This window comes from Lepidothrix coronata, unplaced genomic scaffold, assembly GCF_001604755.1.
Source record: "Lepidothrix coronata isolate B3197 unplaced genomic scaffold, Lepidothrix_coronata-1.0 Scaffold149, whole genome shotgun sequence".
NCBI lineage: Eukaryota > Metazoa > Chordata > Aves > Passeriformes > Pipridae > Lepidothrix > Lepidothrix coronata.
The window spans coordinates 819,208-839,982 of record NW_016690329.1 but is presented as its reverse complement, the minus strand read 5'-3'; the positions used below and the strand labels follow the sequence as shown (position 1 = coordinate 839,982).

Sequence of the window (20,775 nt, the reverse complement as noted above, 5' to 3'; positions counted from 1 at the left end):
ACTTTGTTTGTATTCCCGTGGTTCGTTTCACCACACATCACTAAATACTATATTGAATTCTTTTCATCCTAGGGAAAGAGCGCTGCCTCCTGAAAACAAAACAGCTGACATCCCCTCAGCCAGATGCTTTGATAATGCTGAATTCCCTTTCCCCTCCTACCTTGTGAGGAAGAGCTGCTCTGTTTTATCCAGGGTACAGATGTCCCTCAGCCCAAGCCTGGCTCTGTAACTGTGTTCATGCTGTCCCCAGCAATAACTTTCTGGCAGAAAAATCTTCCCTAATTTCACTTGGAGAACACTTAGCTGACTTCTTTTCCTGCAGCTACAAAACACATCACAAGCCTCATAAACACCTTCTAATTAATTATGTCTATTGCTCAAATGGAATACTAATTCTCATTTATTTCCTGGCTCAAACACTGCCAGACACACCATGCTGCATTTCTAAGAGGGTGTCCCAATTTTAAAGGATCTGAGAACTAAAACAATTATACAAAGTCTTGCTCAGCGGGTTCAATTCTCCCCCTTCTCTGTGGATAATCCCCTACCTGGAAAACACTCCAGATCTTACCTTCCCACACCTGTCTGGAGGAATTTCAGAAAAACCCTCAGCTCTGACCAACTGCCTCAGAGCTGCCCCTTTGGCCAGGCCTTTAAACATAGACCTTAAAGTGGCAGCAATTCTGTAGCCCACGGCTGAGGGCTTGTGACTCGGCCCCTGCCCTGCCTCCTGCCCCTGCCCGTGGGAGGAGGGTGAAGGAGGGGACACGATGACCTTCATGTCTGGGCAGAGCAGTGCTGTGCCATGAAACATGTATCCCTGTTTTTAGACAATCTGAACGCCAGGCAAGTCCCCAGGAACATCTGGGATAAGCAGGGTTCCAGCACACACACACTGGAACCACCATGGCTGCATGTGGTGAGCTGCAGGACATTATCCTGGGGAAAGAAATCCAGACCCACTGTGTGCAGGAAGGAATGTGCTGTGCCCACCCCGATGGGAGCCCTGGTGATGTCCGGGGCCTTATTTCACCTGACTCTGCTCTGACTCCCCAGCAGGACCTGTGGGAGGTGCTGAGCCCCCTCCTGTGCCACACTGGCCTTGTGGCACCAAACCCTGCCGATGCATTGTGTGCAGCGTGGAGCTAAAGGAAGAGCAGGCAAATTGTCCTGTATTATTGTTGTTTATTACCCTCCTGCATTAAATTCACAAATATAATTGTTTTAAATTTCATTTCAGCTTTGATTCACTCGGCAGCTCCATGCCAGGCCACACTGGAGGGAGGATACCCAAAGGGCTGGACAGGCTGGGGTCAACCTCCCCATCCCCAGGATCCCGAGAAGAAGCCGGTGATACTTCTCTTACCTTGTGAAAAACTTGATTTGCTTTCAAGATCCTAATAAGGCTTCAGCTCTTGGGAGATTTTCTCCTGTTTATTTGTTCTCTTATGGAAAAGGAACAAGATTTATTATCACAGCGAGGAATAAAGGGATAGGAAAATATTTGGTATTTCTATGAGGATCTTTTTTAAACCTAGAGAGCCCAGACCTTAAATTAATGAAGAACATAATTCTCTTGGCTTACAAGCAGCAAGGCATGGATAAAATCTCCTTGTAGGGAAGGGGGTTAGCCACAAATTAAGGATGTCTCAGCTGATTTCACAGCTGTGTGTTAGAGCTGTGCCTCAAGGTCTTGGCTGGGACTGGGGCTGGGGCTGGGGCTATCCATACCTGCTCCCTGGCAGCTCTGGAAAAATCAGTGCTTATGTGAAAAAAGAGCCCAGATGAATGAGACCCCCAGAGGATCAACCAGAGAGGGAGATGGAAATCTCTGCAGCTGTGACTGTTTTTGGGTAACTGCGTCCGCGCCCGTGCAATTGCCGGATCCTTGTAATTGTAGCCGGCATGTTGGCTGGTTATTGTCGTGCTCAAGCACACAAAAGGCTGGGGGAGAAATAAGGGCAGGCAGGGGCATGCTCAAGGGCAGGGGAGGAAGCCTGCAGAGGAGAGCGCCCTTGACTTTGAAATCCTGCCTCGCCCCTTAGCTCATCCGGCCATAAATCCTTCCTGGCGGAATGATTGATGTGCAGTGCGTGTGGGAGCTGGGAGCCCAGGCTGAGAGTAAAGCCCCAGCACTGGGGTCTTCCAGAAACAATAAAAACAAGTCCTTCTCACATAATGTCACCTTTTAACTTACGAAGATGGATTTTGGGGCCGATGAATTAATTGAAATTTAGAAGTCACCTGAGAATCCGTGGCAGAGGACCCTGAGATCTCCCATTCCCCATGCAGCGTCCCGAGGCTACTCCATTGCTTCCTGGCTCATCTTCCCTCTTTACTTGCTGACAAAGCAACACCACCAGCATATCACTGTCTCCTGTCCATCTGTAACTGCACAGCCATTGACCTCTCATTGCCTGATGGCCTTAAACAGCCTGAACACCTCAACTTGCCCTGGTGGCACCACACAGCACTGCTGCCTCTTGTCCGAGGGGGTTCCCCAGATGCCTGTACAAAAGCATGAGATGATGATTTTGGTGTTTTGGGCACAGCTGGTTCCCAATGGGATGCTGCCAGTCCTGTCAGATTTGCTCTGCTCTTGGCTTTTACTGTTGAAATCTGTCACCATCCCAATGCAGCAACTTGGAGAGAGGGCCAGGGGGGTTTCTCTTCTCCTTACCAGAAATGTGTATTTTTGGGCACTTGAGAGCAAAGAAGGTCTCTGAGAGGGACAGAGGGCTCAGTCTTCAGTGCTTTTTGGAGCGCATCAGATGTGCAGACTGAGGTCAAACACCTCAGACCATCCTGCAATAGCTGAGCACCTCCACACACTTCAACCTTCAGCTTCAGCCCCTGCATTTTGGGTTCTCAGGAGTCTCCTACCTCCTGTCTCCTCTGGTGGGTACAGAGTCAGAGAGGGAAGGTGAGTCCATGGAAGGAAACCACCACTGATGCTGCCTGGGTTTGTGGGTGATGTTTGTGGGGCATTTTGCAGTGCTGTGACAGAAAGGTTGTGCCTCCTTTAGCCCAGCACTTCATTATCCAGCGCTCCTGGGTGTCCAAGAGAACATGATCCCCCGCTGATCGATTAAAATTTCTGGAATTAAAAAGAGGAAGAGAAACGTGAGCACAGATTGATCTTATTTCACCTTTCCTTGTGTGCACAGGCTGGAGAATATATGATGATATAGTAGATGATATTATTATATCTGCTGACATAAGGAAAAAAAATCCAGTGGTGTCGGGAAGCTGCTGTAGTAAAATTAAATAACTCTTGGGGGTGTATGTGGTCAAACCAGACTTGGGTCCGGCTGATGCCTGATGGGCTGTTCTGAAATGCAAACAAATCTGTGGTGATTAAATGAGATCCAGGACCATCTTAATTCAGAGTTTAAGCTTTTTCTTCTTGGGATCCCAGCTAAGCATGTGATAGGAACATTCATTGTAAGACAGGGAGAAATAAAGGGGAAGGGAGCAATATTTTAGGCTCTTTTCTTCTTCCTCCAAAAGTCCCTGCACCAAGAGACAGCTGGGTCCATCATCCCCTGGACATTTCCCATTGCAGCTCCCAGGATCACAGCCCTGTGCCCCAAAAGCCAAGTGGGAACAAACCTGGAAGTGTAGTGGTTCAGGGGGTTGGAAAGGGGGAATTTTTTATTCTGGCCATGCCGTGCTGGCCAGGGATGGTCTGTGTCAGTGGTGGCGTGAGGGCTGGAGGCTGAAAATGCTGTGCAATGTGGCATCAAGGAGGGTGCAAGAGGGGACAGAAGGGTGCAAGAGGGTGCAGCAGGGTGTGTGAGGGTGTGTGAGGATGCAGAAAGGTGAGGGAGCATGGAGAAGGGTGTGGGAGGATGCAAGAGGGTGCATGAGGACCCTCTTGGAGGGTGTGAGAGGATGTGGGGAGGTGCAGGGTGTGCATGAGGATGCAATGGGATGGAGGAGGGCATGTGGGGATGTAAGAGGGTACAGGAAGATGCAGCAGAGAACAGAAAGGTACAGGAAGGTGCTTCAGGATGCAGAAGGGTGCTGCAGGGGAGAATGCAGGGGCGTGGAGGAGAATATAGCAGAAATGTGCAGGAGGATACAGGAGGGTGCAGGAACACGCAGGAGGAAGATGCAGGAGGAAGGTGAAGGTGGGTGGTTCAAAGAGGATGCGAAGGGTGCAGGAAGATGCAGGATGGTGCAGGGGTTTGCAGAGGGGTGCGAGAAGATGCAGGAGGAAGGTGTAGGAGGGTGCAGCGGGATGCAGGACAAAGATGCAAGAGGGCGGCTCCAGAAAGATGCAGGAGGGCGCAGCAGCCCGTCCCTGAGCCGACGGCGGGGGCCGGGCCGTGCGGGCAGGGCGGCGGGGGCGGTGCGGAGCCCGGCCCGGCCCCGCTGCGGGGGAGGGCCCGCCCGGGCCGGCCCGCCCTGCCCGGCTCTCCGGCGGCGCCGATGGGGCTGCGGGCCTGGCTGCGATCGCTCGGCGGCTGCTGCGGCTGCTGCGGCGGGGAGGCGGCGCCGCCCGAGAAGGAGCCCCTGCTAAGGTGAGACCCCGGCCCGGCCCCGCGGCGGGGGATGCGCCCACCCCGGTCCCCCGCTCCCCAGCCTGGCGTGAGCCCCGCTGTGCCCAGCCCCGCTTCCAGCGCTGTCACTGGGGCTGGACATCCCCTGCCGGAGCGCTCAGCGCGCCGGAGGGATCTTCCCTCGGCGGGAACGAGCAGCTTCCCGTGCCCTTTCCGCCTGAGTTGGCTGCCGCAGGGGCTGAGTTCCTCCTGCCAGCCCACGGCGCGATGCCCCCCGGGATGCTGAGGCACCTGGCGAGAGGTGTTCTACGGAAAGGTTTAGGGAGTGAATCGAGAGCGGCATCTCTTCGGTGTTCCCCGTGATGCCCGTCCACAGGGACGGTCCAGCGCTTGTCTTTCATTGGTGGGATTTCAATAGAGGAGGATGAGACACTGAACAAAAAGGGATCAGGTCTCATCGTTAGGCAGCTCTGTGCTTTGCAGAGCTCAGTTCCCAGGTCGGGATCTTAGAATCACAGAATGATTTAAGTTCGAAGGGACCTAGAAGATGATCTTGTTCCATCCCTGTGCCACCCCCCACTATCTCAGGTTGCTCCAAGCCCTGTTCAACCTGGCCTTGGACACTTCCAGGGACGGGGCAGCCACAACTTTTCTGGGCAACCTGTGCCAGGGCCTCACCACCCTCACAGGGAGAAGTTTCTTCCAAGCATCTGAGCTAAATCTCTCTTTTACTTTAAAACCGTTCCCCCTTGTCCTATCACTGTCTGCCTGTGTAAACTGTCGCTCTCCCTCTTTTTTACAAGCCCCTTTAAGAAGTGGAAGGGGCTCCAAAGTCTCCCTGGAGCTTTTTTTTCTCGAGGTTGAACAACCCCAGCTCTCAGCCTGTCTCCATCCAGGGATGCTGGAGGGGAGATGAGGATGCAGAGCCGGAGCCGGCTGTATGTGAGAGCTGCCCGTGCTGATCTCCAGGGAGCAGATCTTTCTCTCCCGCTGTCAGTCGCATCTGCTTTGTGCACAGAGACGCTGACGTTGAGGCGTTGTGTGAAAAGATAAAGCCTCGAGTCGTGGAGAAGAGCCGTGAGCTGTGGAAGAATGTGAGGAGAGTGCATGTTGCAAAACACCCATGCAGTAGGTTTGTGGCACCTCTCCCTCCCTCCCTCCCCAGCTCCCAGCCACGGTCTCAGCGCCACCAGTGGGTATCCCAGCCCCGGGAGGGGGCAGGGACCGTGCCCTCCCTGTGTCATCGGTGCGAAAGAAGCACTTCAAGGGGAGTGTGGGATGCTCCCGGTGTGCCCTACATAGGTGTCAGGTAACAGCAGAGCTGGTGACAGGGCTTGAAACGTCCTGATTTCGCGCTGTTAAAGCAGTTACCTAAATAATAACCAGATAATCCCGAGCATGAGGTCTCCAGCCCAGGAAATTGGCATTAAGCTACCGGGAGCTGAGCGTACGTGTGGAGAAGCTCCTTCCTGGGGCCACAGTGGCTGTCCCTCACCTGGCTCCTTTCTTTAGTAACACGCCTTCCACTGGCGATCCAATTAATGCTGGCTATAAGTAGGAAAGCCTCTATAAATTCTGGGAATTCTAAAGGCACCTGCTCCTGTACAAGTGTGCTGGCATAATTAATCTAACAGCCTAATCACTGGCTTGTCCTTCCTCGGGAGGCTTTTGGGTTTTATTTCATAGCAGGCATCTTGTATAGCTTCCTGGCTCTATTTTTATTTTTGCTGCAACTTTGTTTAAAATTAATGACTTGCTTGAGATTTCAGATCTTTTAGCTGAGTTTTAGGTTTTGGGACCTGGTGTCGTGGGTGTTGCAAAGCATCCAGGCTGCCTGGCTGTCTCTCAATGTGCAAAGGTGGGGTCTGGCTTGGATGGTGTACTCAGGATGAAAATAAACTAAATATTTGGGCTCTGAATTCCAAAACAAATGAATGTGGACTGAAAGTCCCTTGGAGAAGAAATTGGAGAAGAAATCAGAAGAATCTGATGTAGCATTAGTGCTCACCCTTTTCTGGATAAAATCCAGAGTGTGAAATGGTCTCAGTCCCTTGTGGTCCCACAGAGATTCCTGTAACCTGCAAAGCAGCTGCCATTCATGTGTTCCTTTTTTCTCCTCCCATTTCTTCCTTTTCAATGTTGTTTGGAAGAGCTGTTGGCAGAGCTCTCCATGCCTGTATGGACTTGCTGACTCCTGGGCACTGCCTGCATTCCGTACAGACTGCTGGATGCTCCATGCTGTGATTTGGAAATCGAGATGCACTGGGAAGCTGTGAGGGAGGGAGTGGCTCAGAAAAGCTCAGGTGTGGGAGTGTTATTTCCAAATACTGGTGCTTTAAGTAATTCATATGTTAAAAGTACTGGTAAATCCCTGAGTAGGAAGAAGCCTGTTGAAGGCAAGATGGGGCTGAACTCATGCTCATGGCACAGTTGGCTCCTGAGTGATCCCTTCCAGACTGGGATCCTGTCTGCTCCACAACTGAGAAGCGGTTTGAGCGAAGCCGTGCTGGCACCGGTGTAGGAACGGCTGAGTTGTGCCATCCCCACCCTCCAAGTTACCTTTGTTTGCTTGTCTTTAATGAGAGATTAAAAGAGATTATCTTTTCCCTTATTACCTGTTGCTCAGGTTTTCGGTTTGTTGAAAGTCTAATTAACCTGCCTGCTTCAGGAATGCTGATGGGAATTATTTTTTTCTATTTCATCTATGTGCTGGAGCTCCTTTTAGCATCTTTCTATGGCTTGGTGCCACAGCGCTCACAGAGTTATCTGAGGTTTCATTGGATGGGTTCCTTGCAAAAGGAATGGGATTTGGGTAGCAAACAAAATAAACAGTGGGTTGTTCTAACAAGAAGTGAGCAGAGATTGCCACAGGGTTGCTGAGGAGACTGTTGGGTAAGGCCAAAAATAGTTCTCCACTTATATTGTCCTGCTCAAGTGCCTGGATGTCCTGAGTAGACACTTTATGGAAATCCCCTGCTAAAAGTTCTCCTGGCAGAAGTTAGTATCCCTGTTAAAAAAATGCACATCCCAGTAGCAACATTAATCCATAAAACACAGAACTGCCCTCCGTGCAGAGAAAAGCTCCCTGCCTTCCCAAGGAACAACCTTCCCGGAAGATAACACTCTGCTTTGCTGACTGCTAAGCAAATTAGGCTCACACACAAACAGGCTGAGGATGTTTCCATCCTCAAATAAAGATGGGGCTAAATGCCCTTTCTGTGCCTTGGCTGCCCTTGTGCAGCTCAGCATGTCACTGTACCTCTGAGGCAGGAGCTGCTGGGGTGGGGGCCACCTGCAGGGGTTGCCTGCTTGGTTTGGTAGGGTTTGTGGTGCTGGGGAGAAAGTAGAGCTGCAGGGTCCCACAGAAACGTGGTCATGGATGTGGGACCTCTGGAGAGAATCCAGTCCCACCCCTGCTCAAGCAAGGTCAGCTGGAGCAGGTTCATCATCACAGAATGATTTGGGTTGGGAGGGACCTTAAAGATCATCCAGTTCCAACCCTCTGCCGTGGGCAGGGATGCCACCCACAAGGTGGGAAGGCAGGAGGCTATGGGAGCAATGGGAAGATGCCACCTTTCATCCTAGCAGATGGATGCTCCTAGTTCTTCCAGCCTAACTGCTCAAATAATATCCAGTGTCTTTAGCAAATTCATGTGTCTCATGTCTCTCACGGCAGCACTGCCTGGTATAAACTGTGGCTTGTGTGGTCAGGATGTTTGCTAAGGTAAAAAACTCTGCCTGTCTTCCCATTCCCCACTGCTCTTCCTCCTCCCATCTCCCAGGCAGGACTCTGGGCACTTTTCCCTGGGAGGGTACAAGGAGGCAGCATGGTGCTAATGCTGCCTGGCCTCTGCTCCTCTCTGCAGCAACAACAACCCCTACGCATCCTTTGGAGCCACGCTGGCACGGGATGAGGAGCAGAACCTCTGGAGCACCCCCCACGACGTGACCCACACGGAGGCGGACGACGACCGGGTGCTGTACAACATGATCGTGGTCAGGAACCAGCTGGACAAGGACTCGGAGGTGAGGCAGCGCCGGTCTGAGCGCCCAGTCTCACCGTGGACCGGCCTCGGAGCTTCCATCACCCTTTGGGCTCGGTGCTTCCACCACACCCTTTAGCAGTGCCTCTGTTTAAGCACCCACTAATCACAGAATCATAGAATGGTTTGGGTTGGAAGGGACCTTAAAGCCCATCTCGTTCCACCCCCTGCCATGGGCAGTGACACCTTCCACTAGACCAGGCTGCTCCAAGCTCCGTCCAATCTGGCCTTGACACTTCCAGGGATGGGGCAGCCACAGCTTCTCTGGGCAACCTGTGCCAGGGCCTCACCACCCTCACCAGGAAGAATTTCTTGCTAATATCTAATCTAAACCTACTTGCTTTAGCTTGAATCCATTCCCCCTTGTCCTCTCACTCCAGGCTCTTGTACATAGTCTCTCTCCATCTTTCCTGTGGGCTCCTTTCAGGTACTGGGAGACCACAATTAGGTCGCCCCAGAGCCTTCTCTCCTCCAGGCTGAACAATCCCAATTCTCTCAGCCTTTCCTCCTAGCAGAGGTGCTCCATCCCTCTGATCAACTTGATGGCCTCCTCTGGACTCATTCCAGCAGGTCAATGTCCTTCCTTCAATTAAGCTGCTGTAAAGACCCCAAAGTCCCCCAGTGTGGGTCATGTAGGTATCAGGTCCTTGCATCTAGAGGATGCACCCTCTAGATTTTGTCCTGGTGTGGATGGATCTGTGGCCATCTCATCCCTGGGAAGCTTGGGCGTGTCTCTGGCAGCTGAGCCAGGAAAAGCCACCCTGAGCTGTGATGCTCTTCTCACCTCCATGGAACCCTCTCATCTCCCTCTGTTTTGAGAATCTCTGTGTTCTCCTTGTCTCGGCTACTTTCAGTGCTCTCCCAGGGCATTATCCCACTGAGCGTATATTGCCTCCAGAATCTTTTGTCCCCCCACTCCAGATCCCCTTCACTAGATATCTATTTCTGTACATCTTTGACCAACCAAAACCAAGGATTATATGCCTTCCATGAAGGAGTAAGGAAACACAGCAGTTGACACTTGAAAACCAAGGAAGTCTTAAAGCTGGGCTGGCTACATCCAGGGATGCAGGAAAGGACACAAGGTAGGCTTGAGATGAAGATCAAAGACAAATGGACTTCTTGGGGAAGGAAACTGGGAGGAGGAATAGAAGAGACAAAAAGGAAAAGATAGTGTGAGGGAATGGGAAGAACATGAGGAAGATGTTTTACAGTGGACAGGAATCATTTGTTGCACATGTCTCAGAAAGCAGGGATATCTCCAGGGAGGTTTACCAGGCATTCATTGTTGCTAGAACATGCATGGGAATGATGCTCTGCAAGGACCTCAAACTCCCCCCACCACCAAAAGTGTTCTGGAAGCCCAGTTTCCCAGGCTGCTCGTTTTGTCCGATATCCCCCCGGTTTGTCCTTTCCATGGCCAGGCTGGTGTTACCCCTGCCTGCAGTGGCATTTGCCCAGCAGTGGCAGCGCCCGTAGCTGAGCTGTCACTCCGGCAGCGTGTCAAGTTCAATCCTTCTCCAGCGGGTTGTATGGCAATTATCGGGAAGCAGGGAACTGGCACAGCTCTTACTGTGGAAGGGAGAAATCATCGCTGTTACATAAAGGCTGTTTTGCAGCCCTGATTTCCTTCGCTAAGGCCCTTCAGCTCAAAGGAGATTTCAGTGGCCTGATTAGGAGCAGGCTGTGGTGAACAGTGACACATTTTTCCCCTCTCTGCTCTGACTCCAGAATGTTTGCAGGAAAGCCTGGAGGCTTCACATTTAATTTCAACACGATCCCACTTAATCCAAGAGTCTGCAAGGGTGTAACTCTTCCTCCTGTGATAGTCCCCTTGAACCAAAAGCTAGTTCAGCTTTCACAGGAAGCTTTAGACTCCAGAGAGATCAAAATTACAATTTTGAAAAGTTAAATGAGATAATGCAATCTTTGTATACAGTTGGCCAGAATCCCCATTCAAACAGCTTTTCAGCTTGGTTTAGGGCTCATGATGAGGCAGGCCTCCTAAAAACTAATATTATCTATAAAAGAGTACCATAAGTGGCCAGACTGCTAAAAATCTGTCTCCTTGGGCATGTGTGTCAGCCTTGTTCTGGTTGCAGAGGAGAGCATCAGTTATGGGTGAGCAGGAGATTGTTCCTGTGCCTGCCTGTCCTAAACCCATTGTGCTTGCCTGTGCTAAACCCAATGTGCCTGCCTATCCTAAATCCAACACTTTCTCCCCGTCTTCAGCGTACCCATAGGGTTTTCAGTGGCTCTGAGCATCCAGTGAAAAAAGAAAGCCCAAAACACACGGGGCTTCCTCTCCACAACAAATGCAGAATCACATACCCTGTATTTTTATGCAGTGCAATGAATAAAAAGCCTGAGGAGTGCAACATCAGGTCACCTTTGAGGAAAGCCAACTCACAATATGCTTGATTTGAGTTATGGCACCGTGCCTTTGCAGCTCAGGGTTGTTGCTGCTCTGCTGCTTCCTTTTACAGCTGGGGAAACTGAGGCACCACACAGAAGCCCAGCAAGCTGTTGCAGATTCCAGCTGCAGTTCTTTCTGGGTGGCAGGACAGGGAGGGACTTGGCTGGCAAAGCCAACATTCCTGTGTTCAGCCCTGGGCGCCAAAATCTCTCCTTACTCCAGCAAGCATTTTAAAACTAGGCCAGATTGCAGTGCCCTCCCCTCCTAATGAGACTTCAGCCCTGAGAGAGAAAAAAAGCCTAATTGCAGAACAGCTCTGGGCTGCAAAAGCCATAGTCTGCTTTGGGGGCTGCTCTGTTCCCAAAGTCCCCAGGGGGAGTACGTGGATGCTGCAGGACAGAGGACGGAGGAACCGTTTCTTTGTGCAGTGCACAAGTGTTATGAAACCATAGGTCCTTTTTTCCTGTGGTTATAATTGACTGAAAGGAGAACTACTCCCTGTATTTCTGCTTTTTCATTTAGCAGAGAAGTTTTGGTGTGCAGTGCACTCACTGTAGGCTTTGCCATTCCCCACCTTTATCTCAGGGATTTCCTAGCACAGGACTTTGGAAGGATCCCAAAGAGCACGTCGCCCTACACTGTATGTGCTTTATCTGCATGGCACCACCCTGGCAGCACTGGTGTCCTCCTTCAGGATGGACCCACACCCCATCTGTGCAGAGCTGTTTCTTCCCCCTGTCCCTTTTGACAGTCCTGCTCCGGGAAATTTTGGCAGCTCCAGCCCCAAACACAGTGTGACTTTGGAGACCAGAGCTGTCATCAAAGCTTTTGAAGGCTGGGGTCAGTGTTTCAAATACAGGAAAAATGGGATTTTTTTCCTCCTCCTGCTCTGCAGCATTGTTGAACCTGTTGTGGTATAAAGTAAATCCTAAATCTGGAGGTGAAATGAGCAGCAAGAGCTGCACTGGGGTCATTGATGGGCTTATGTGTGTGATGGGGCAGATAGCCCTCCCACTGAGGGCCAGTTTGTGGTGGCCCTGGTGCCTCCATGTCCTCTGGTGGAGTGTGTGGAGTTACCTGGGCAGAGAGGCTTCAGAGAAGGAGCCACGGTCAGAACAGCTGTGCCACAGGTCTGTGAGCAGAAGCTAAAGGTGGGATCTGGCATTATGACTGAGGAAAAAACCCTATTCTTACAGCTTGCTATAAATGCAGTGTTTCTCTCTTCTTTTGGCTTATTCCCTCGAGGAAGGTGGGATCATAAACCCCACCAGCAAAGGCAATTCCTCAGCCTGTAGCCCTGCCAGGGGCCTGGCTAGCAGAGCGACACTGGCATGATCCTCCTGAAAAGCCCATTAATGAGCTGACAAGGCCTATTTTTCTTCTTCCTCCTGCTCTCTGACAGGATTATTCTTTTTTAAACAGGTTGCAGAGAAGGTCAGTATTGTGACAAGCTGTAGCTGGGGCATAGAGAGGTGATGGGATTTATCCAGGGCTGGGGATGCTGGCTGGGGAGCCCAGAACCGACCCTCTTAATGCCTGCATGCCTCTCTTAAAATGAATCCAATTTAACCTTATGTTAATCTGAGATGTTGGTCGATGGATCTGTAGTTTGTATTTGCTCAGCTACTTCCAGGGGAACCAGAGCAGGAGCATCCCTGGATGTGGTGTGCTACCTGCCTGGACTGGTATTTTGCAGTCTTTCCCTGGTAACTCTGTTTTGACCTCATTTCCAAAATAACTCTTGAACAGAACCCCAATTGCTTTTAAGGGAATAAAGGGAACGGCTTCAGTAGAGGATTGCTTTGGCAACGTGCAGAAAGCTCCCTCCTAATTAGTAAATTTTCATGTGATCAGGGATGAAAAGTTGGACAGTCCTGCCTGTTCTTTTGGCACATTTTTTTCCAGAGCTCTGAGTTATGTACCAGCCTGGCTCATTTCATGCCATTTGGCATTTGCAGATTTAGTGTTTCACACTAGAGAGTCTGGGGAAATTTTCCAGGTAAACATTTGAAGGGCTGAGCACTTAGGGAAGAGAGGCAGTGGGGTTTCCCTGCTGCTCCTGGGATATTCTTGACTCATGCACACAGGGTTTTCTCAAGCCCCCACTGGTATATGTTGTGCCCAGCTCTGTGGGTTTAAAAGGGCAAAACTGGTTGCAAAAAACAGGGCTGGAAACTGCAATCTGCATTGGTCTCCTGTGGTTAATTCAGATTTTGGCAAAAGGGAGATTTTCTTAAAGGGCTGCTTTTGAATGCATCGCTGGGCTGGCCCAGACCTGTAGAAACCCCAGGAGGTTTGGTGCAGACCAGTCTTCTGCTCTGCTCTCCCAGTCCTGTGTGTGAGAAGCCTCCTCACCACTCCAGAAATTACACTAACCTTTCCAAGGAGCTGTGGGAGAGGAGTTTGGTGTGGAGCCCCAGCCTGCCCTGTGGTGCTGAGCAGCCTCAGCCTCGTGATGCTGCCTGGCCCCTCCAAAATGCTCCCTCCACAATCACATCCTGGTGACTCACGGGATGTGTGTGGGGAACACCCTCCACAAAGCCTCTGATGTTGCCCATGCCTATGCATGGATGGGACAAGCTCTGCTCTTCCTCTGTGTAGTTCAAGGGAGATGCTTTTTAGGATAATTTCAGGAAGGGAATGATGGTCTTAAGTTTATTTCCTCATTAAAGCCACACAGAGGACAGTCCACAGCAGTCAGGGTGTCTCTGCTACAAGGAATTGCCTGGGAAAAGCCAGCATCCTCCTCCCAGCTTTCTCTATAGAAATACAAATACATTCAGCTCCATACTCAGGCAAAAGAAATCCCACTGGAACAAGGGGTCCCTCCCAGGCACCACCATTAAGCATCATTTTCTGTACTAAAGCTGTTCCTTTGCACACTTCCCAAATTCTTCATCAACAGGACACTGTTAGAGCTCCCCTGCGACTGAATATGCATTGTATTGACTTTCATAACACAACGCAGTGACTGCGGCGTACAAGAAAGCCATAACCTAGATTCCCTTAAAACAAAAATAGACAAGGGAAAACACACTGCAGTTAATCCAGAGAAAATCAGGAGCAGCTTCCCTGCATGCTAAGCACTGCTGCCATGCTTAGCGAGGAGTCTGGCTCGCTACCGTGGGGGTAAATCCCTGCAGCCCTGAGAGCTGCTGCCAGCAGGCCGCGTTCTGGGGAGAGGAGCATCCTTCCCAGCTCCCCCCAGCTCACTAATTCCACAGTGTGAGCACGACTGGGATCACAGTGGCTGTCTGGATCGATTGTCTGCATTAAAGCACTTGTTTATCTCCGTGGGAGGGCAGAGACACGCAGCTTATTTCCCCACCAGCATGCCCAGACTGGCTCCCTCTCCTTTCTGCTGGTACCGAGGGGTCATGGAGGGCTGAGACGTTTCCAAGGAATCCCTGCCAGCGGGGACCAAGGCATCATGCAGCTTTTTAGTCCCTTTCTAAAATCTTGCGAGTTTTCAATAAACTTCCCACAAAGCTTTAACACAATAAACCCCCTCTTTTCGTTCCCACTGAGAGGAGCTCAGTTCCTAGCTATGAGCTGGGAGAGGAGAGTCTTGCCCCTGCCTCATGTCTCTGGTGAAGGGCTGAGGAGCCATCCTGGTGCCTTGTGTTGGCAGCCAGGTGCCCTCCTATGCAAACAGGAAAGCTTTTTTCAAGTGCCACTGCAGCCCAGAGGGAAATGTGCCTCTGGCTCATGGGGAGCAGCAGCACAAAGCTAAAGCTGAAGGGGATTTTGCTCTCTGGGAGTGAGTGGCTGCAGGCAGAACTGGTTTCCCCTGCTCTCCTGACCTGAAGTTACCATTGTCTTAACCCTGCTGGCTGCTTTTTCCAAAGTGTAATCTCCAAGGGCTTCCTGCAGCTATGGCTGATCATCAGGAAAACAGGCTTCGTTTTTAATTCGCTGCAGTTGTGGTGTGTCAGGAAAAAAACACTAGGGAATCTCCAACTCTTTACGGAATCAAGTCAACTCTTTGAGGCACCAGGTATCAGAAAACAGTGGGATTTCTAACCCACAGCTGACCTCTGTGGAAATTGTTTATCCGCTCTGAACCCAGAGTGTTGTGTAGGAAAATCTCAGGGTGACGGCACAGATTAACACCTGTTTATTCTACAAGAGTCCGTCTAGGTAATCTGTTGCTGAGAAATGAGATTAATTAAGGTTGTTAGGGCAAGGAAATTACCAGGATGATGCTGTGACCCATTGTGGGACTGCTTCTAAAAATGCACCCTTTGCAGAATGTGCACTGATTAAACTCAGCTATGAAAAGTGCTCCTGGTTTTCTTGCAGAATGCATGCATTTCCAAAGGAATGCTTGCTGATAGAATCATGGAACCATGGAATCATTTAGGTTGGAAAAGCCATCTAAGATCATCAATTCCAACCATTAACCCAGCATTGCAAAGCCCACCACTAACCTTGTGCAGATGTGTTTAAATGTGCTGGTGTGACTTTAATAAATAACCTCAAACTCCTCCCTCTTGGGCAGTGTCCCATTAAGCTGGAGGGCCAGTGCAAGGATTTCAGCTGTACAGTGAAGTGAGGTATTAACTGCAGCAACTGGCAGCCACTAAGGCTTATTATGTCAGATGACTCTAGTTCAGCCCTCAACCATCCACGTGCACCTCTGTTCTCTTTAAAAAAAGGTATCCCAATATTTTAAAAAACTCTATTTTCTTGTTCTCTAGTACTTTCAAACACCTGCCTGTGCAGTTCAATGCCAAGCAGAGGGCTGAGCAGTTTGCAGAAGCCCCTGTATGGGTGACCATACTGAGAGAAGTAACTTTTTTCCGAACTTCTCTTTCCCATGGCTGTAAGAAAACGTGTTGTGCCAGTTTAACTGCAAGAATATGAAAATAAGGTGTTTCAATGGTTTATGGAAAGTTTTTATTAACACCTGATTGTGCCTTCTCAAGCAGTAAAGGCCAAATAAGGTATTTTCACAGGCTCAGGTTTTGATATTAGCTGGGGTGTCAAAGTTTAGGGTAAAGGGCTTTGGACCAAAGAGACTCAAGTCTCCCATTTGGAAACTCATGTTGTTCCCCAGACTAGGAGAGCATTCCAATTTCCAGCACAGAGCTAGAATTGCATTCTCCATGTCTGACTGAGGAGACCACTTTGGTTGCCAGCAACACCTAAGCTAAAGTCTGTCATTTCAGGGTGACTGGAAGCTGCGTTGAACAGAGATGTGGTGCCAAATATCAAGCTAAATATTCTGTGCTGGTCAGTGTAATTTTTTCCAGGGGCAACAAGAGCCTGGTTGTTGACCTTCATACCTCAGTGCCTACATTAACAGTGCAATTCTGGCTCCATTCCGAAAAGCTCAAATTCCTTGAAAAGCATCAGATTGAAACAACTGAGTGTCTCTTATCCCTTTGCTTTGCAGGAATGGCAAAAGCTCAACTATGATATTTATACCTTACGGCAGACCCGAAAAGAAGTGAGGAGCAGGTGGAAACACATTTTGGAGGATTTAGGTAAGCTAGGGGACAAAAGGATGTAATTTCTGTGGTACCAAACGAGGGGTCCCACCGTGGTTGAGGATGGGAACGGCTCCACAAAATGAGGCTGGTAGAGGAGAAATGGAGGAAAATAAAAGGAGGTTGATGTGCAATGCCATCAGATATCCCAAATGACATCTGTGAGCCAGTGGGAGGCTCCCCAGGGCTCAGGCAGGGCTGGGAGGAGACGGGAACACCGTGTCTGCAGGCACGTCAAAGAGCCCATGAACCACGATCACCTTCCAAGCCCATAATAGATGCACAGTCATCCATTTCATGCTTCCTTGTGGAAACTTTGCAGTGGGAGTTCACCCTGGGTTTTTCTAAACAAGATAGGCAGGAAGGAATGAATATTCCTTTCAGATAGGAACACAGATACATCTATTTTGCTTCCTTAGCCTGTGGCAGCTGATCAGAGCTAAACCACTCACTTTGTTTGCTCCCAAGTGAATTTGAAATATTCTTTCAGCAAATGGAATAGCTCCACAGAGGCCCTCCTACTCCTGCTGTATCCAAGCTCACAGTGAGCTTCCGCCAGTGGTCCTGTGGAGAAGGCAGTGGTCGTTGTGACAACTGGGGTTGTGACACTGGGTTTTTCCCAAGTGCCTGGCACACAGCATGTGACACCTGGGATGTGCCATGCAGGCACAGCAGCTGGTGACTTGCATCATGCTGTGGAGGTGGTTGGTGGCTGATGAGAGGAGGATGTGTGACTCTGTTCAAGGACATCATCCCTGGGAGCCAGAGATGGGTATCTCGGCCACTCCCGCCCTACCTGCCATTCTGGCATCTGGGTGGGAGGAACATTATAAATCCATAACTAGGCATCAGGGTTCATCCTCACCCCGGTGCTCACATGGCCTGTACAGGCCAGACATGGGAGGGATCACTTGACATCCTTCCATCTGTCACTGCACATTGACAAAGGCTCTCCCACATCTCCCTGACGTCTGCCAAGGCTCTGGAGCTGTTTTGCAAAGGGTAGGGAAGCTCAAGGCCAGGGATCATTTGGGCATAGCAAAGCCAAACATGCAACCAGATGTGAAACCTGCTATCTTTTGTTATCTAGACCTCTGCTTTAATCATAAGACCACCGCAATTACCCCATATGTGTTTTCATGTGAGATGCATCACCACCAGCCCCCTGGAAGTGAACAAGGAGTTGGTGGCAGCCATTACATTTAAAAATCCCTGTATTCATTCTCCTTTCCTTTCCTGGATACCCTTCCTATAATCGATGCTGACTGCTACAGGAACAATTAGCTGTGCATTCATTACTGCCACAGGTTTTATCACTGTTACCCAACTACATATAGGTGCAGTCACTGGGATGCTCAGGAAGCCCCACCAGCCCTGAAAGCTCTGGCAGCATCAGGAACGTGGAAGAGCTGAATCAACACCCTTGGTGTGCATGTCTGTACACTTTTTCTCAGGAAAACTAGTAGCGAACTCTCTCTCTGAATGCTTTTGTGATTTTTAACTCCCCACTAGCAAGTACATATCTGCCCCAAGTGCAGACACAGAGCCTGCCAGGGAGAAACACTAATTTGTTTCAGGAAGTAGGGAATACAGCCATCCAAGATAGAGGGGGAATAAGGAACCTTGCAAGAGCCTGGGGGGCTCTGGGATGACCCTGCTCGCATGTTTGACTTGTTTCTGTAACACATCTCTCTCCAGGTTTCCAGAAGGAAGCGGACTCCCTCTTGTCAGTGACCAAACTCAGCATCATCAGCGACTCTCAGAACATGAGCAAAGCCCGGGACATCTTGTTAAAGCTCTCAGAAGAGACAAACATCTTCCCGACCAGCTGGGAGCTTTCTGAGCGCTACCTCTTCGTGGTGGTGAGTACTGTGAGCGTGCCTTTCCTCCCCATCATCCCCAGCTCTGCCAGTGAGCTCACATGAAGGGAAGCAAGTAGGTGAAATGCACCAGAGGATGCTCAGATACATGGTGGCATCTGGGGTGATCCTGGCTGACAAGGCACTTGTAGCTTGGTGGTTCAGCTTCCTTGGAAATGTCAGTGTTGTAGCGCCATGAATTTCACACCTGCCTGTAAATTCCTTTAATCCTGTGCAACTGAATGCTCTTGCATCCTGTTAACAAGGTGGGAAAAGATTAGACCTAATGCCTTGCTTAACCTGAGAGTGGCTGTGGAGAGAGGAGATGCTAAGCCATTAGAGAGGGTCCAAAGGAGGTCAACGGAGATGGTGGAGGGCCTTGAGGGGAAGCTGTATGAGGAGCAGCTGAGGGCACTTCATCTGTTCAGCCTGGAGAAGAGGAGACTGAGGGAAGACCTCATCACACTCTACAACTTCCTCAGGAGGGGAAGAGGAGGGGCAGGCACTGATCTCTTCTCTGTGGGGACCAGGGACAGGACATGAGGGAAGGGCCTGAAGTTGTGTTAGGGCGGGTTTAGGTTGGATATTAGAAAAAAGTTCTTTCTTCAGAAGGTGGTTGTGCACTGGAACAGGCTCCCCAGGGCAGTGGTCACAGCATCGAACCTGACAGAGCTCAAGAAGCATTTGGATGATACTCTCAGGGACATGGTATGACTCTTGGGGATGGTCCTGTGCAGGGCTAAGGGTTGGACTCGATGATCCTTGTGGGTCCCTTCTAGCTCAGCATATCCTGTGACCCCGATCAGGGAGCTGCCTGAAACAGCCCATAGTGACCATAACCCCCCTTTCCTTTGGCAGGACCGGCTCATAGCTCTGGATGCCGCAGATGAGTTCTTCAAGATGGCCAGCACGGTGTATCCCAAGAGACCCGGCGGGGACAGGGCGGACGAGAGCCAGAAGGCCCCGCAGTGCATCTCTGTGGTGGTGCCCTGAGGGACGTGCCTCGCCGGCGTGAGATGGACAGCGGGACCGGGCCCCTCTGCCGAGGGGTCAGCACGAGCAGTGCCGCTCCTTGTTCTCCTGCGCAGAAGCAAGCGGGGCGGCTGGAGCCGAGCACGGAGGGCAGCGAGCTGTGCCCCACCGGGAGGGCACGGAAAGGCGGGTGCTGGCCCCAAGGTCCTCCCAAGCAGATGGGAACATGAACTGCTGTAGAGTAGCCCCAGTGGGAGAGCAGTAGCCAAGTAGTGTATGTGATAGGCACGGGGGGAATCTGCCACACATGGCCTTGCTACCATAACTGCAAAAGTTGGGATGCCTCTAGTTCCAAGCGCTGCAAGGAGATCCGCTTTTCCACCTTCCACTGGGACCTGCCACTGCTGCTCCCTCTACCTTTCTAGCCAGGAGGACCAGGAAGAGAGGAAAAATTCCTCAGTCATCTGCAACTCTGTCCTCTTCCTCATCCCCAGCCCATGGCAGTCTCCCCAGGCAGGTCCCAGAGGACTTGGGAAAGAGGCAGGAGCAGTGCGTAGCCAAGAGAGGAGTAAATGCCAGGCAGCAAAGCCTTGGAGCAATGTCACAGTTGGGTGCTATCCCCAGCCATTAGTGCTTTGGGGGCCTTTGTGTCAGGGTGCTCAGCCTGACATCATAAAAGAAGGTAGAGTTTAGGAAGGTGCCAAGGTCAGAGCTGCTGGCTCCTGTAATATCCTCAGGTTAGCTGTCCAGCATCTCAATTAATTTCTGAAAGTTTTGGTCTTAATTGCCTGAAAAAGTCCCACCACAAAGCTGCATGTATTGTCAGTATAAAAATCCTCATTATCAGCAGGGATGATATAATGAACATCCTTTATATCTTGGGGTTTTATCTGATAACAAGCAATAATTTTAAAACATTGGATTTGGTAATTTAAAAACATGTCCTTCGTTGATTAACACACATGCTGCTAATTGACCAGTTGAAAATGCTGGTTACACAGAACTTCCCAAAGCAGCAAACCAGAGCTTTTATTTGTTTATACCTACAGTGTTCAAAAGATATAAATATATATTTATGAATTGTTTCTGTTTGTCAGTCTTCCTGGGGAACATTTTTGTCAACTCAGAACGCCAGTGGAAACTGATTTTAATAAACAAAACATTACAAAACCAGCCTTTCTTACTCTCTCTGTAACCCTATACAGGTAACAAGTTTATCTTGACTGCTGATAGCAAAAGGTATTTGCAGAGCCTCTGCAACCTGTTCTCCACACAATTTAAATTGCCTGTTGACTTACAAGAATTGGGTTGTTTGCCAGCCTAAGACCAAAGTCTTTGTAGGAGATGATGGGGATCAAATTTAATTTCAGTGGGATTTGGCATTTCCTACTGATTTCTTTTTCTTCTCACAGAAGTTCAGCTGCACTTTGGAAAATCTCCCATGTTTTTATAGAAAATAAACTCGGGTGCACAACAAATCCAGGGTTT

General features: G+C 50.1%; 1 protein-coding gene across 1 annotated transcript; it reads left to right on the top strand.

Moving 5' to 3' along the window:
• The first annotated feature begins 4,434 nt into the window (after positions 1 to 4,434).
• On the top strand, positions 4,435 to 20,445 carry MREG (melanoregulin). The gene is made up of 5 exons (XM_017828497.1): positions 4,435 to 4,526; positions 8,372 to 8,531; positions 16,363 to 16,453; positions 18,155 to 18,318; positions 19,174 to 20,445. Exons 1-5 carry the CDS (start codon positions 4,435 to 4,437, stop codon positions 19,306 to 19,308), a joined length of 642 nt encoding a protein of 213 aa, XP_017683986.1. The 3' UTR covers positions 19,309 to 20,445.
• Positions 20,446 to 20,775: the final 330 nt, after the last annotated feature.